Here is a 17,931-nt window from a genome sequence, read left to right as displayed (position 1 = left end):
TCCAGAATGGGCAAATCAACAGTGAGAGAAAATCCACTAGTAAGCAGCAGGGACCAAATGACTCTCAGGATGGGAGTGGCTGCTAATGAGCACAGGGCTTCTTTATGAAATGGTCTGAAATTAGATAATAGTAATTGCCAAGAAGTTTGTGAACATAGTCACACACTTTAAAAAGCTTAGAGTGTATGGTTACTGACTTATTTTGTTTTATTTTTTGAGACGAGGTTCCTCTGTGTAGCCCTGGCTGTCCTGTAGACCAGGCTGGCCTCGAACTCAGTGATTGTGCTGTGCGCGCCACCACCGCCCAGCCATATGTCAGTTTTTATTTTTAGATTAATTTAGGTTATGTGTCTATGTTTTGCCTGCATGCAGTTATATGAATTTTGTGCATGTATGGAGCCTGCAGAGGTGACTTTAATTGTGGATGGTTGCGGGACACCACATACACGTACTGGACACAGAGCCCAGGTCCTCAGCAGAAGCAACAACTGTTAGGAACCACCTCTCCAGAGCCACATATTAATTTTTTTTAAAAAATGTGACAGCTAAGCATAAAGGTTTCTGTATTTCTAACTTGCTAAAATCTTGCTGAAACAAAGCAAGTCAGACTTTAAAACACATGAGTTTTAAAGGACATATTGGTGACATTAAAGGATTTACATCATTTTGAGCTCATAGCAAAAGTAAGAAATAGTAAATCAATTAGTTTTTTTTTTTAATTAAATGTTTACACATGCTAAGAAATCTTTTTAATCCCGCTCTATTCAGTCTGGCATTCACAGTAGCAGTGTAAATACTACTCCACTCTGCTTATGACTGTGACCTGAGCAAGGCCATCCCTACAATGGAATGCAATGGAATACAGGCTTACCCATCATCAGGTTCTAAACTCACTCATCCACGCAGCCTCTCCTCCCAAACATACCAGCTGCTTCTTATTTAAGATTCTCCTTTGTGTTTCATGTGGTCAAAGGCTCTTACCTTGGACATTCACATGGTTCACTGTGATCATTGAGAAAGCTGTAGAATTGCTATCTTCAAGTTGCTTTATTTACTTACACTCTTATTCACTACCTCATTTAGAATGTAAGTAACACAGCAGACTTGTCTACCTATAATAGGACTTGACACATGGATGCACTCTCAACAATTATTGAACAATCATGAAAAGGAAATTAACATTCCTGATTACAAGCTGAGACAATCAATGAGGGGAGCATCTTATCTGATCAATTTCTCCTCTTTCCTGAGTGTATCACATTTAATAAAAAGTCAACTAAAACTTACTTTGCTGAAGTCTCTTCACAAAACAAACTCCAGTATAAAAAAAACTGTCTCTGCAAAAATCTGTCAATATACCAGAATGGTCCGATAACTTTCCTTCTAATTGTAATCTTAGTAGGTTATTTAGACTTGAAATGTTCTCTCTTATCTCTTACCTTTAGCCACTTTCTGCTTTTCTTCAACTTAGAGAAGTTATATAAATTCCCCTTGTCAGATTTTGATTCTGGATAAAGAAACATAAAGAATAAAAAAAAAAAAAAAAAAAAGAAATGAAAGGATGACTGCCCCCAAGAGAACTGTGAGTCCAGCGGGCGCCCACTCCACACTGACCTGACTGCAGAACGCCGTTCAGTGAATACGGGTTCAACAATCCAGAACTGCTTGCTCCAGAAGTTTCACCAAGCAATGAATTTGGAGGTTCTTCTTTTACTTGTATTAAGGGATCCCCAGACTCAGGCAGTAAGGGATTATTGTCATCCAGTCCATCTTCACTGTCATCACTATAAATTGAAGAATAGTAGGTCCATAATTAAAGGTTTTCCAAGAAAACATATTTTGAGCCAAGTAGGTGGCACCTAGCGGAGACAGGATCAGGAGCGTCAGGAGTTCAGGGTCATTTGAGGCCAGTATGGGCTACAGGAGACCCTTTCTCAAGTATCTATACATATATATGTGTATATAATCTAAGAGGTCAGGCAAGATGGTACACATACCTTTAAAGCTAGTGCCCCATGGCAGAATATCTATGAGTTCTAGGCCAGCCTGGGCTACTAACGAGTCTCATTAAATTAAAAAAAAAAAAAAAAGGAACAAAGAAAGGAAAGAAAAAAGTGACTGATTAAAAGTTGCTGATTTAAAGTTACTATAAATGAACAATTAAAAAATAGAGTCTTTGAAAAAGTTGACTGTTAGCCAAGCACAGTGACACACACCTGTAACCCCAGCACTCAGGAGACAGAGGCAGGTGAATCTCTCTGAGTTTGAGGCCAGCCTGGTCTACAAAGTGAGTCTGGGACAGCAAAGGCTATATAGAAAAACCCTACCTCGAAAACAAAAAAGCTGTTTCATCTAAAAGAAAAAGAAAATACTAAAAATAAAAACCGTATAATACTTTAACCTACAATAGGTGGTAGTGGCACACGCCGTTAATCCCAGCACTCACGAGGCAGAGGCAGGTGGATCTCTTGAGTTTGAGGCCAGCCTGGTCTACAAAGTGAATCCAGGACAGCCAAGACTACACAGAGAAACCCTATCTTGAAAAACAAAACAAAACAAAAAATAGTTTAACCTAGAGGCAGCAATCATTAACGTAATAAAGCATTGTTAGAGATAAAAAACACACCTAGAAATATTCCTGTTGAAGATGGCTGATGTTTGTCGCAGAAAATGGTCCAACCGCAAGGCCCTCTCCAGGTACTGAAGATAGAGGGGCTTTGCCAGCTCAGTGCAGCTGCCATCGTCCCCGGCACCCAACTCCGAGGCCATAGAACAAATCTGTCTTCATGCACGAGGACCTCCGACTGCACAGCTGCGGAAAGGAGATAAGTTTAAAAGCAAAGAAAAGAAAAAAATGAAATATATTCCTCTTCCCCTTCTCTTGCCTGCTTGCATTCAGTATAAACAGGAATCAGACTCTCTAGAACACAAGACAGAGACAATAACAGACTACAGAAAGTGCATTAGACACCACATTCTAGTGCAGGGCAAAGCATAGAAACACTATCATCAACTGCAACAATTTAAGAAACACTTTCTCAAACAATCCTTAGCTCTTATACTCACTGTTTCCCCCCCCCCATTAATAATTGTAAGAATGAATTACAACTACGCAAGTGAGGCGCTGACTGTGTGCACCTTGTTCTCAACATCACCTTCATTTTGTATTTACATTCATTCATATGTATGAGGTATCTATCTGCCAGAAGTATATATTATCAGAGCTGTCTACAAAATCGCTCCTTGAACTCAGAGGGACCGTTTCTATCTCCTGAGTGCTGGAATTATAAATGTGTGCCACCATGCCCAGACTTTTTTTTCCCCCTCTTCTTTTTAAGCAGACTAAAGGAAAGTATAAACTTCCCAGCCCTGGAAAGACTCCGAGGAGAAATACCTTCTTCTAAAATACTGTTAGACCCTCTCCAATCTTAAAGTGAAGAGCTCTTCAAAGTTTATATTGACCCACACTGCCACTTTTTTCTTTCTTTTTTTATAGCTGTAAACTACTACTGTTATGAATTATAATGTAATAATGTGTTTTCTGATAGTCTTAGGCAAGCCCTGGGAAAGGGTCTTTCTAAGCACCCCTAAGAACTGAGAACCCTGCCATAAGGGATTGCTATAAATGGAAACAGTTTAGCAATTTAACAACCCTCAGTGTACTCAACACACAGTATTCTTGAAATAAAAATACCTGCACTTTGAAAGTGAAGAACTCCTGGCTAAAAAACTTCGTTCCCGCCACAAATTCCTAAAGTGGCAAAGGGAAAAAAAAAAAAAAATACTGCCACCCACAAGTATATTGTGATTATGTATTTTCTTATTTTTTCTTCCTTAATGAAACCTGTATGCTATTTCTGAAAATTATTCCTAAGTGTACACAGGATATTGATTTTAGAATCCCTGCAAAACCCATAGCCATGGATGATCTCACATTAAAATGGCATATAATCTGTTTATGACCTTCAGGCATCTTATTTACTACAAACCTCTCAGTTACTTATCTGATACACTGCAAACACTATGCAGATATCTGTACTGTATTGTTTAAGAAAAAAACATTTTATTCTTTAAGACAAAAAAAAAAGTCTCCACACGGTCTGACTTTTTCAAATATTTTTGAATTTGGATGAACCTTCAAAACAAACCTTGAGCATCAGGCATATCTAAAAGGAAAAACACTAAAAACAGCAGCATCTTAGCTGGAGATGTAGCTCGGCTGGAACAGTGCTTGCCTTGTGTGCACAAATGCTGTCCAATTCCCAGCATGATGCCATCCATACACCTGTAATCCCAGAACCAGAAAAGTAGAGGAAGGAGGATCAAAAGGGCAGGGTTAACTCAGCTACTCAGTGAGTTCAAGGCCAGCCTAGGGTATATAGGAACCTATCTCAAAAACAAAAACCAACCAAAAACCAGGGCTCAGCAGCCAGAGAGCTCAGCAAGTAAAAGCCCTTGTCCCCAAGATTGACGTCCTGAATTCAGTCCCCAGGATCCACATGGTGGAAGAGGAGAACTGATCCCCACAAGCTGTTACCTGTCTTCTACAGCTGCACTCTGGAGCTGAGCGCAGTGCAAGTGCATGCACGCAGGAGTGAGGGAGTGAGTGCGTGCATGCGTTCAATCGTGAACTTGCACACAGACGCAAATAAATGTTAATTTTTGGAAGGCAGAGGCAGGCAGACCTCTGAGACTTCAAGGCCAGCATGGTCTACAGAGTGAGCTCCAGGACAGTCAGGGAAACTCTGTCTAGAAAAACCAAAACAAACAAACAAACAAGAAAGGGTAGAAACAAGCCCAAATGGACAGGGTACATCTAAGGAGCACAGCAGCCAATGGGAAATTTTCCCAATAGACAAAGCTGGAACAACTTGTTTCTGTTAACCCTGTTTTGTCACCCCTCCTTATCTACAGATCTCTTATCTTTATCACATACAAGTCCCAAATCAATTCTATAATTGGTCACTTCTCCAAGTAGCCTTAGTTACTGTTCTGTTGCTACAAAGAAACATGATGACCAAGGCAGCTTATTTTAAAGTGTTTAATTGGGGGTTTGCTTACGTTGCAGAAGGTTAGCCCATGATCATGTCATGGAACACAGAGGCAAGCAGGCAAGCATAATGCTGGGGCAGTAGCTGAAAGCCTATATCCTGATGCCCAGGCAGAAGCAGAAAGAGACCAACACTGGGCCTAACATGAGCCTGAGACCTCAAACCCCAACTCAGTGACACACATCTTCCAAGAACAAGGTCACACCTTCTAGTCCTCCCTACACAGCTCACCAACTGGGAACCAAACATCCAAATCCATGAGACTACGAGGGTCCTTCTCATTCAAACTACGGCACAGCCCTTTTTCCTTTCATTGAAGATGAAAGATTGAGGCACGAGCTGGGCAGTAATAGCGCACAACTTTAATTTCAGCACTGAGGCTGAGGCAGGCAGACCTCTTGAATTCGAGACCAGCCTGGTCTACAGAGTTCTAGGACCGCCAGGGCTACACAGAGAGACCCTATCTTAGAAAACCAAAAACCTAGGCACTAGGTGCGCCACATGGTGTTGTTATAGAACTTGCTTAACAGCATGACTGCGTTATGTGTGTCTTTATCAAGCCAGGGCATGTATCTCAGTGTTTTTAAGTACAGCAATGAGTTCACACTGAAATCTTTTTCTTGCTTGACTCTATACTCCCACTTCAAGGCTGGGTGAGATGGCACACACCTTTATCTCAGGAACTGGGAAGCAGGGGTAAGTGGTTCAAGGCCAGCCTAACCTAAAGACTAAGTTCCAGGACAGCCAGGGCTACACAGAGAAACCCTGTCTTGGGGCAAAAACAATTCCCATTTCAAAGTGAAAAGACTGTGTCCATTCCCCCACTTAGAGATCTGTCCACCTGTAGTATGCAGGTAACCTGCAGCCTTATGGAATACAACCTTATCAATTATGAGTGCCCCGGTGCCCCGGATGCCAGCAAGGTGGCTCAGTGGGGAAAGGCATTTGCTGTCGAACCTGACAGCCTTAGTCAATCCCAAGGACCTAGATAGTGGAGAAGAGAACTAACTCCTGAAGTTGTCCTCTACTGCCCCCAAACATCCACACTGTTTCATACATATGTGCACAAACACAAAAACCACAACTGTTTATGTACCGGGTTTATGTCCACTTACTTGTCTCAGATTTCATTCCTTTTCAAGTTATTTAGACAATGTTTCTCCCTTCCTTTTAAGATTTGCGTACACGTGCACTGATGCAGAGGCCAGAGGCGAATGCCTTCCTTTATCTATCTTCCAATGACTTCTTCCTTTTGGACATCTAAGTTTGTGTATGTGAATGTGGGCATGTGTGCGGCATGTGGGCATCAGTGTTTCATAGGTTTAGGGATTAAAGCTGGACTTACAGTTCGCTTGGCAAGTGTTTCTTCTATCCACTGAGCCATCGCAATGTCCCCTCCATCTTATTTTATGAGACAGGGTTCTCACTGAACCTAGAACTTGCCCATTCAGTAGCCAGGTGGGCCAGCAAGACTCTGGAACCGTCCTGCCTCCACCTCCAGCACTGAGACTGGAAGTGCACACCTCTGGACCCTTTTTTTTTTTTTTTTATTCCTGGAGGTCCACACTTGGGTCCTCAGAACTACATGGCAAGCAGTTGACCACTGAGTCATCTTTCCCATCTCTCTCTTCCTCTTTTAGTAAGATAATTTCATACATTTATAATATAATTAGAGTCTCATCAGTCTACATTCCCTCCTGGAGTCTTAGGCTTCATAAAATGGTTTTTTACTTTAATTTGCACACATTCACAGTGGCTCATGATTGTCACCCAGTACTCTGGAGGCATAGATATACAACTAAACTAACTCAGTTGCATTAGACACAGACGATTAGTGTCCCTTGAGTATGGCAGTATTCAACAAACTGTGGCTGGGAAGAGAAAAAGTTACTCACAAGCAGACAGTAATTACTGGGTAAATGGAATACGTGTCTGTAAACCATTAGATATAAAATGTCATCGTTTATCCGCAAATTCTGAACAAGGGTCGATCACACATCTTTTGACTTTATAATCCTTAAATTCTATCAGGCCTATTCTTAAGCCTAACCTACTTTCTACTCTATTGAATTTCAAGATCTGCGCTTTATTTTATATGCCATGCGTTCCTTTAGAGTGTGTGTGTGTAAACATGTTCATATGCTCATGGCAAGGGGAGGAAAGCCAGGGGACAACTTTCAGTCTTGGTTCCCTTCTACCATGTGGGTCCTAAACTCAAATCATTCTCTTGGATTCAACAGACTTCACCCACTAAGCCAACTGTCTAGCCATAGGCTATTACTGAAGCTCGTCAAGCATTATTCATTTTTCAAGCAGTTTTAATTTTCCAAGGTTTTACTGTTTTGTCTTGTTTTGTTTTTTACCAAATTTACCATTTTGGCCTGAAGACAGAACCCAAAGCCTCAAACAAAGTCGTAGAATGTTCTATTACTCAGCCAAATTATCTTTATATGAGATTCCCACCACTGCCTTCACCATTTTCTTAATCTGTTCATTTCTGAAATAAGTATAACCAATCATTGGAAATCATGTAAAAGCCCAAGAGTAAAACCAGGAATGGTGGTCCTACCTGTAATCCATGCACTGGAAAGGTAGGAGGATAAAAAATTCAAGGTTGTCCTCTGCTACATAAAAAGTTCAAGGCCAGCCTAAACTACAAAGGTCCTTGTCTAAAAAAAGATGACTGGAGGAAGGAGGTGGTGAGACTAGTTTTGACCTAGCTTTCTGGTTTATATGTGAGATGCTCAGAGAGGAAAGGTGTTTGGCAGGACATGGTGGTACACTGCTGTAATTCCAGCACTCAGGAGGCAGGGGCAGACAGATCTCCACGTTCAAGGCCAGCCTGATCTACAGAGCAAGTTCCAGGTAGGGCTACAGTGAGAAACTCTGTTTCAAAAACAGAAGAGAAAAAGGGTGGGGGGACTAGAGAGATGGGGTTCTGAAGTTAAGAGCACTGGCTGCTCTTCCCAAGATCCTGAGTTCAATTCCCAGCAACCACTTGGTGGCTCACAACCATGTATAATGAGATCTAGTGCCCTCTTCTGGCAAGCAGATGTACATACAGACAGAACACTATATACATAACTAAATCTTAAAAAAAAATTAAAAAAAAATACACAGCCTGAGAATACAAACAATGCTGTTCCTGAATGTAGAAAATGGTTTTCGTTTGGGGGGGTGTATGTGTGTGCATATGTCAGAAGTGCTAAAGACTGAACCAAGACCAACTGAGCTGCATTTCCAGACCTAAACAATTCATTTCACAATATTTTTTTTCTTAGATTTACTGTGTATGCACATGCCTGCATGTAGGGGTGAAAGCACAAAGGTCCTTGTCTAAAAAAATGACTGGAGGCGGGAGGTTGTGTGACTAGTTTTGACCCAGCTTTCCGGCTTTTATTTGAGATGCCCAGAGGGGAAAGGTGCCTGGTCAAAGACACACAGCTTAGCAGGGCGTGGTAGTACTCTCTCCATTCTCTGCTTCCACTGCAGATTCAGGGATAGAAGTCAAGCTGATAAGACTCCCAGCAAGCACTTCAACCTGCTGGACCATCTCACAGGGCTAAACCACACTTTTTATATCCGTGGGAATTATTTTTATTGGCCTTTCAGGCCATATGCCTGAACAACATTCTTAGGGATAAACTGATCACTGTGCCTATAAGTTTTTTAATCCTACAGATGTTTATTATCTGTTTTTCTGTTTCCACATTTTATTCTACTCAGCAACTAACTCTGGAGCAGAAAAGGCATCAAATGCAAAACTGGGAGTAACTGGGGTTTTTGTTGTTTTTAGAATTTTATGTACATGGTTGTGTCTTGACTGCACATATGTCTGTATGAGTGTGTAGGATCCCCTACATCAGGAATTAGACAGTTGTGAGCTGCCACGTGGGAGCGGGGAATTGAACCCAGATCCTCATCATTCTTCTTTTATAGGATAAAAGAATATTTGTAGCTGAATTTCTGTTTTTGTTTGTTTTTTCTTTGAGACAGGGTCTCATGATGTAGACCAGGCTGACCCTGGAACTCAGAGAGCTCTACCTGCTTCTGCTTCACCTGTCCTGAGATAAGGCTGCCCCATCATAGGGTGCTGGGATAAAAAGTGTGTACCACCACACCTGACTTTCGCAGCATTAACTCTAGATACATTCTAGACCTGAGTAGCTTAGAAAGCCCCATACTGTATCACTGTTCCCTCTTATTACATAAACAATAGCTCCCTCTCATCTACAGCAAAACTGAGCGTGACAGCCATTGTAACTTATAGTACTTATTTCCTATAGAAAGACACCCATGCCTACATGCAGGCATGAGCACTGACATGCTCAGTACTTAACACATGATTTAGTTTCAGTAGGAGAAATCATAATTTCACAGATTAGATCTAAACTCAGATTTTAATGATGGCTGGACTTGGTGACACACACTTATAATCATAGTTTATAATCCCAAGCAGCACTTACGAGGCAGACATGGGAAGCTCAAACTCCAAGTCAGCTCAGGCAACAAAGTGAGGCTTGGTCTCAAACACTCTCTCTTTCTCTGACACACACACACACACACACACACACACAAATAGTTCAGTAACTTGCCTAGTAAATGGATTCAAACGGAAGTCTTTTCTATTTCATTTTGTTTGGGTTGGTTTTTTGGTTTTGTTTTGGTGGGTTTTGTGTTGCTTTGTTTTGAGGCAGGGTTTCTCTCTGTGTAGCCTGGCTGTCCTGGACTCACTTTGTAGACCAGGCTGGCCTTGAACTCAGAGATCCTCCTGCCTCTGCCCCATGAAGTGCTAGGATTACTGGCATGGACCACCATGTCCATCATTCAACAGGTTTTTTGAGTTTGGAGTTTTATTTTGCTATTTTTTTCTTTTGGGTAGAGTAGAAATTTAGTTTTTTTGTAATTTATTTATTTTTATTTTATGTGCACTGGTGTTTGGCCTGCATTTGTCTGTGTGAGGGAATGGGATCCCCTGGAATTGAGTTACAGTTGTGAGCGTCCATGTGGGTGCTGGAAATTGAACATGGTGATTCTGGAAGGGCAGGTAGTGTGCTCTTAAGCCCCTGAGCCATCTCTCCAGCTCCTGTCTTAGTTTTATGATGGTAAAATATAAATCCCATATGTAACCTTCCATCATGGAGCTCCCATCCAGCTGCCTTTTGAACAGTAAGGTGCATGTCTAGGATATGTTCAGGATAACCCTTGTGTAGAACTTGCAGTGTGAATGTAGCAAAGCTGACTCTTAATACCTTCATTTAAAAGGTTTCCACAGTCTGAATTCAAGCAAGCCATCGAGATGAACACATGTGGCTAACAGCAAAAATGATGATCTTAAACTCCACCTCCAGAGTACTGGGATTAGTATTGTGGGCACTCTATTTTTATCTCTTGTGTATGTGAGTCGCTAGTGCCTGTGGAGGCCAGAAGAGGTCACCAGATCCCCTGGAACTAGGTAGTTACAGACAGTTGAGAGTTAGATGCAGGGGCCTGAACATGGGCCCTCTACAAGCACAGCAACTACTCAGCAGCACCGCACCATGCTTTTTTGTTGTTGTTGCTTTCAGATTAGAGAGAGAGTTCTGCCTATAGGCCAGGAGAGGGCAACAGATCTCATTATAGATGGTTGTGAGCCACCATGTGTCTACTGAGAATTGAACCCAGGACCTTTGGGAGAGCAGCTAGTGCTCTTAACCACTGACCCATCTCTCCAGCTCCATATCATGGTTCTTAAAACATGGTTTCACTATACATCCCTGGCTGGCCTTGAACTCATTTTCTAGTCTAAGCTGGCCTCCAACTCCAAACAAAGCCCCTGCCTCAACTTCCGAGAAGCTGGAATTACATTCCTTTACTGCCACACCCAGCTATCAAACTTTTAAGTGCAAAAACTTTCATTCATTCAATGATTTATGGATTTATTTTGGGCAAGCTGGCCTTGATCTCACCCTGCCCTTGAACTGTAGGCCCACCTGCTGCTATCTCCCAAGTGCTGGGATTATAGGTGTGTCACCACACTTTTTATGTTCCTATGGCTCAAATCCAAGACTTTATGTATGCTAGATAAGCACTCTACCCAAGTGAGCTACATCACCAGATCCTACAGATACTCCACCACCAGCCTCTCTCCAAACTATTACTACCTCTCAGTAGAGGATGACCCTGGAATTCCTGTTCTCCTGCCTCCACCTGCCAAGATCTGTGATCACAGCTATGTGCCAGCACAGGCAGCTTATAGAAACGTATTTCATGAAGAAACCTCAAGTTTTCAGTAAGATTCTTATAGCTTTTTTGTTTGCTTTGATCGCAGTGGCTGCTTCTGAAGACAGTCTAACCGCTGACTGACATAGAACTTGTTAGATTAAGCTGGCTTCAAAACTGCAGTGATCCTCCTCCTACCTCCAAGTTAAGTTATTGGTATAAACCCTAACACCCTGTTGGGGACCTGAATACTAGTGTCCAGCACTTCCTGCAGGTATGCTAATCAACATGTTAAGGAGGAGCCATTCAATGTGATGCTGTACGCACTGCCCATCAGGTTAAAAATTCTGCTGCATAAACTCAAGTCAGCTGCTCATCATGATTCAGATTTTCTTAGGACAAAAAAAAAAAAAAAAAAACAGTCACAAAGAACCTTGATGCCTGGGTCTTTAGGTTGCTACATAAAAGGATTGCCTTGTGTATGAGGTCAGCTGCAGAAGTAATAAAAAACAAGTTGAGAAGTCTGATATGAAAAACACTGAATGTGATCGTAATTTTAATGGACTAGAGAAAAAAAGAATGAACTGTGTAGCATGCTTTTATACACATCAGAACTAACAAGACTGGGAATCTGGGGATGGGTTCTAGAGCATGGTTCTTACATTTATGTGTTTAATGTGCCCTGACACCCTTTACAACCTAATAAGGCCTGTTGTGTTAGCTACTTCTCAGGATAATGTATGTTACTTCTAAGTACTAGAGATCAAATTCAGCTCCTTGTACATGACGGACAAATATACAACTGAACATAAAATATGACTTTTTTTTTTTTTAAGACAGGGTTTCTCTGTGTAGCTGTGGCTATCCTAGAACTCTGTAGAACAGGGTGGCCTTGAACTCAGAGATCTGAATGTAGTGTTACAGGCATACACCATGACCACCTAGCTCATTTACCTAACTTACTTAGAAACATAGTCTAAAGTAATCCAAGCTGGCTTTCTTTGAACTTTGGATCCTCACCGGAAATGGTACAATGTCTAGTATATGTGTTACTGGGGACCAAACTCCAGGCTTTGTGCATGACTGGCAAGTATCCTTCCAAACTACCCAGTACTAACTGGCTCTTACCAGGTTTTTAAAAGCAGCCTTTCATCTCTTCTCATCCTCTCAATGCTAGCACCCAGCATACCAAAATTCTAAGGGCTAATCGTCAACTGTAAAAATTGTCTTTCAGGGCTGGAGAGATGGCTCAGTGGTTAAGAGCACTGTCTGCTCTTCCAGAGGTTCTGAGTTCATTTCCTAGCAACCACATGGTGGCTCATAATCATCTATACTTGAATCTGATGCCCTCTTCTGGCATGCAAGTGACCTACAGATACAGCAGACATACATGTAAAATAAGTAAATAAATAGATAAATAAAAAAATGTATTTTTAAAAATTGTCTTCAGCCTTAGTGGCACACGCCTTTAATCCCTGCACTCAGGAGGCAGAGGCACGAAACCTCTGTAAATTCGCCTAATCTACACAAAGTGAGTTCCAGGACAGTCAGGGCTACACAGTGAAACCTTGTCCCAAAAGAACTAAATAAATAAATGTTATCTTCGTGATACCAATGGCTCAGTTGGGTAGAAGTGCTTACTGAACTCACTGTGTAGCACAAGCAGACTTCCAGCTTAGAACTTGATTCTGGGACTAGAGAGATGGCTCAGAGGTTAGGAGCACTTCCAGAGCACACTGAGTTCAAGTCCCAGCACCCACATGGCACCAAACAACTCTAACTCCAGCTCCAGCAGATCTGACACCCTCATATATGAGGCAAAACATTAATACACGTAAGATAAAAGCGTAAGAATACCAATTTAAAAAAAAAAAATGCCAAAGCCAGCAGATCAACACCTGAGAGGCAAAGGCAGAGTCTGAGGCCAGTCTGGTCTACATAAAAAGTTCCAGGATGGCCAGGTCTGCACAGAGAAAACTCTGTCGTGAAAAATCAAAAATAAATTAATAAAAATTTAAAATCCCGGGTAGTGGTGGCACATGCCTTTAATCTCAGTAGGAAGATTTCTGAGTTTGAGGCCAGCCTGGTCAACAGAGGGCGTTCCAAGACGGTCAGGGCTAAGCAGAGAAATCCTGTCTCAAAGAACTTTTAATCTCTTGGCTTCAGGCTCCTACACATTAGAATTGTAAATATGCACCACCAGTGTTTCGGGGCATTATTATTATTATTATTACTATTCTTATTTTTATTATTTTGGCAAGGGCTGGTGCTTAGGATCAAATCCAAGGCCCAAGCATGCAAATCTACCACAGAGGTCTACCCCAGCCCAGTCAGAGAACTTTTTCTAATCACATTCCCTATTAAAACAAAAACAAAAACAAAACAAAAACAAAAAACATGTTCAAAACTGGTTTGAGAACTGGCAAAATGGTTAACTGGTTGCCTCCAAACTGGATGACCAGAGCTTGACCTCTGAAACGCACATGGTGGAAAAGGATGACTCCCAGAAGTTGTGCAAACTGTCCTTTGACTTCAATATGTGTGATGTGGCATGTGCACACAAACACACACTAAATAAAAGTAAACAGATATATATATATTTTTTAATTCTCAAGATGTAGAGCAGTGGTCCTCAATCTGTGGGTAGTGACCCTTTTGGGTCAAAGGACCCTTTCACAGGGGTTGCCTAAAACCATTAGAAAACACAAATATTTACATTACTATTTATAACAGTGGTAAAATTACAGTTATGAAATAGCAACGAAAATAAATTTATGGTTGGAGGTTACCACAACATAAGGAACTGTATTAAAGGGCCACATCAGGAAGGTTTCGAACCACCAGATACAGAGAAAAGAACACAGTAAACTAAAACAATGAACTTTAATCCCTCAAAAACAAACTTCCTTTTAGAATTTAGACAGAAACTAGTCAGAGTGGTTCACACCTAGGACTGCTGAAAATCTGAGGGTGCCACGGTTCACACAGTTAAGGTCTGGGCCACCTCGGGCTACAATAATAATAGTATGAGAGCTTGTTTCACTGAGCCACCCCCCCAAAAAAAAAAAACAACCAACCACTAAGCAGAATACACTAGGCACACACATGCATCATTTAATGACAAAGATAACATTCTGGGAAATGTGACCTTGAGCTATTTCTGTTGTCATGTAAACATCATACGGTAGACAGACATGAAAACTTAAGGTATAAACTACTAAACTCCTAGGCTGTGTGGCAAAGGCATGGTCCCATATGTAATTCCAAAATGGCAAGCATGACTGCGCAATGCTTATGCAGTCTCCTGGGGGCTGTTTCCAGTGCTGCTCTCACCCCAAAACTCAATGATGCCCAAAACGAAGTACCGCTGGACATAAACCACACACATCTTCATGTACTTGAAGCCACCATTAGGTAACACACATACGCACGTAGAGAACGCCAGATAACCGTGATGTGAATAGTGGCTTAGGGAATAGTAACACAGAAAAAGCTCTGTTTCTGCTAACAACACAGCACAGAGGAGACAGATCCAAAGTGAACAGTGCTCAGAAGAGTGCGAGGGAGGACAGGATCTGTGAAAGAGTGAGGCAAAGTAAGCCTACACACCACCTCATTAGCTTCGTTCATCCACATGCTGGGTCCAAAGCATATTCAAGTTCTGCTTTTCGAAAAATTTTTGAAGGTTTGAGGCCACAGTTGGTTAAATAAAAAGATGCAAAAGCCAATGCCAAGAAAAACCAACTTAACAATTTCAAATTGTTGTTTTATAGGAAGAGGGAGTTTGTGAATTTCCAGGATAAAAGAAGACCAGATAGCCCACACTTTTATCAGGAGACAGAGGCAAGAGGACTGAGAGTTCAAGTTTACCCTTGGCTATAAAGTGAGACCCTGACTTACAAATAAAACAGAACAGGGAGCTAAGATATTTCAGCAGTTAAGAGTGCTTACTGCTGGGCTGGAGGGATGGTTCAGCGGGTAAAAGCGCACTGGCTGCTCTTCCAGAGGACCTGGTTCAATTCCCAGCACCCACGTGGCAGATCACATCTCTCTGTAACTCCAGTTCCAGAGGATGTGACACCCTCACACTGCCATACATATAGGCCAAACACCAAATGTACATTTAAAAAAAAATGCTTATTGCTCTTTCACAGGGCCAAGGTTTGGTTCTCAGCACCCCCGTGACGGCTCATAACTCCAGTTCCAAAGAACCTGATGCTTCCTTCTAACCGGCCTCCGTGGGCTCCTGCACACGTGGGTGCAACATACACATACACACACATACATACATACACACACATACAATAAATAACTTTAAAAGTGCTCTCCCGTACTGGAACCTGGAAAATGTTCCACGGAAGCAGTGGCTACATATGTTAGCTTCCCTGTATAGAAAACAGAAATTTAAGCACAGGCACATCTGCTAGGCACATCTGCTAGGCACATCTGCTAGGCACATCTGCTGGGCACAGTGGTGCACACCTTTAATCCCAGCGCTCAGGAGGCTTGGGCAGGAGCAGCTCTGTTGAGCTGCAGGACAACTAAGAAAACGGAAAACAGATTGCTACTAAGTACTAAGTACTGTGGAATGAAGAAAAAGAGCGATACTTAAGAGGCTCCTAGACCTTCTATTGAAGTGACTGATTACACAGTAGTGGTACAACTCTGCATATACTAAAAAAAATTCTCAATTCTGCCTAATTCACCAGAGCTGCAACCATAGCTGAAAAAGGTGTTACTCCTGGGAGCGGGAAGCGGGCATGGGAAGTGCACACTTAAAAAGCTCAGTACGGTGGAGGCTGAGGCAGGAGGATCTCAAGTTCCCACCATCCTGGCCAAAAAAAAAAAAAAAAAAAGAAGAAGAAGAAGAAAAAAAGAAAGGCAAGAGCGGAAGGAAGGGAAGGCGGGGTACCAGCAACAGTGAGCCACAATGAAAATTGGGAACGTAAATCATGAAGCACTAACTAACTAACTAAGCTGATCACCAGCGGTGCTTTCAAGAGTTCAACCTCCAAATTCCTTCCCCGATTCCTAAACAAGCACAAGAACGTAAATCAAAGAATCCGGAGCAGAGTCGGTTCTTAGCTAGAATAGTTCAACGCCTTCCTCGGCTGTATCCAACTTCTAAACTGTAGGGGGCTTCCATCCTCCGTGATTACGGAAGTAGTACTTTTCATCAGCAAGCTCAGGAAGGAATTGTCAGAAGAAGATGACACTTGCTCAGATGCACTGCCAAAGCCCTCCAAAGCCCAGAAGGGGTGTCACCGACACATTTCCAAGTCCGTGCACGTGTTAACCTGTCCCCAGCCAACAGCAACCACCAACTTGCAACATTCCCCGGATCGCGGCTCGCTCCCCACGAACTGATACTCATGCTATCAAGTCCGCCGATCTCACTCGTTTAAATTGACAGGTAGAACCCTCACCCAGTTCCCAGCCCAGCCCAGCCCCACAAGCCTCCGCCCTGCCCCTCCCCGTCTCCAAACCCACACACACGTGTTAGACCGACACCGCCCCACCGGGTCCCACGTGCACCTGGTCTAACACTCCCCACGTGTGGGTGCTCCACGGGCTGCCTCGGGTAACTGAGGTCACTCAAGCCCCCCGGGCTCCCGAGGTACGAGAGAGAAGCCGGGGCCCAGGGCTCCGAGGTCCCGACCCTACGGGGAGCGTCCACACCCATCCTCTCTCCTAACCCCAACAAACCCCAGGGCCGGGGGCGACGGCCCCTTTAAGAAGCGGCCCAGCCGTAGCCCGCAGAGAGGGGCACCCAGGGGCCTCCACGATACCCCCTCCGTTCACCCGCCCACGTCTACTCAACCTCACCTCGGGCCGAGGGGCCCCGCCGCCGCGGCGGCGGCGGAGGGGGGGCGGGGTGCGGGCGGGGTCCGGAGGGGGGGGGTCGCCCCGCCGACGGTGGAGCCGCGGTTCGCTCTCCGAGGCCGAGGGACGGTGACTGCGTTGGACGGGAACGCTCCTAGCTCGCTCCCTCGGCGGCTCCTGGGACCCCAAGATGGCGGCGGCGCTGAGGCGGCTGCGGGCGCTGGGCCGGCGGCGGCGGCGGCCACTTTCACTCACTGAGAGGAGCGGAGCAGGGACACGGGGAGCCATGGCGGGGGGGAGGAGAGGCGCCATAGCCAGGCCAAAACAATCGAGCAGCTACTCGGCTGGCTTACCCCCGCCCCGCCCACGTTCACTGCTAGTCGCCAGCCCGTGTCCACCCACAGTGCCGCTACGGTCGGCCTCGTGCAGCTTGTACCCCGCCGCTGCCGCCTGACGCCCCGCGCGGACCGGGGTTCTGGGGGAGACCCTCATCTATACTATCTGAGTGCAGATTGGTCGGGGCTGGGACTGGCGAAGATTGCCGAAAGGCGACGGGGAGGAGGAGGATGTCATCGCTGGAGTGAGCAAGCAGATCTCGCGGGAGCAAATGTCGCGAGAGCTCAGCGGCCCTGCAACCGCCGAAGAAAGGTTACCTTTTCCGGAAGTAACGTCAATGGAAACCGCCCAAGATCCTGGGAATAATTTTGTTCTTGCCGGCGGCCGGTGGGAGGGGCTACCTGGCGTTCCCTGTGGAAGTTTGATCTAGGTGTGGGCCGACCCTGAAACCGGGTTGGGCCGGGAGGGGTAGATGCCAAAGCCTTGTTCGCCTTGGGGACGTCCGGTGGACGTCCTCCTC

The 17,931-nt window shown here is 43.9% G+C and overlaps 1 protein-coding gene across 2 annotated transcripts in view; it reads right to left on the bottom strand.

The window, feature by feature from the left end:
* The window catches only part of Ino80 (INO80 complex ATPase subunit), a 91,117-nt gene extending 73,503 nt beyond the window's left edge, over positions 1–17,614 (bottom strand). Inside the window, exons 1-4 of one of the 2 annotated variants that reach the window (XM_060371758.1) lie at positions 17,079–17,614; positions 2,627–2,812; positions 1,615–1,784; positions 1,440–1,507 (exon numbers count right to left, since the gene is read on the bottom strand). In XM_060371758.1, coding sequence (XP_060227741.1) covers positions 1,440–1,507; positions 1,615–1,784; positions 2,627–2,769 — 381 coding nt within the window. In that variant the 5' untranslated portion in view covers positions 2,770–2,812; positions 17,079–17,614. The remainder of the gene's footprint in view (positions 1–1,439; positions 1,508–1,614; positions 1,785–2,626; positions 2,813–17,078) is intronic. The other variant, XM_021640571.2, reaches the window with a different exon arrangement.
* Positions 17,615–17,931: the final 317 nt, after the last annotated feature.

Source organism: Meriones unguiculatus, chromosome 18 (assembly GCF_030254825.1).
Source record: "Meriones unguiculatus strain TT.TT164.6M chromosome 18, Bangor_MerUng_6.1, whole genome shotgun sequence".
NCBI lineage: Eukaryota > Metazoa > Chordata > Mammalia > Rodentia > Muridae > Meriones > Meriones unguiculatus.
Note: the sequence above shows the minus strand (reverse complement) of the source record. Positions and strands in the feature narration are given on the sequence as shown.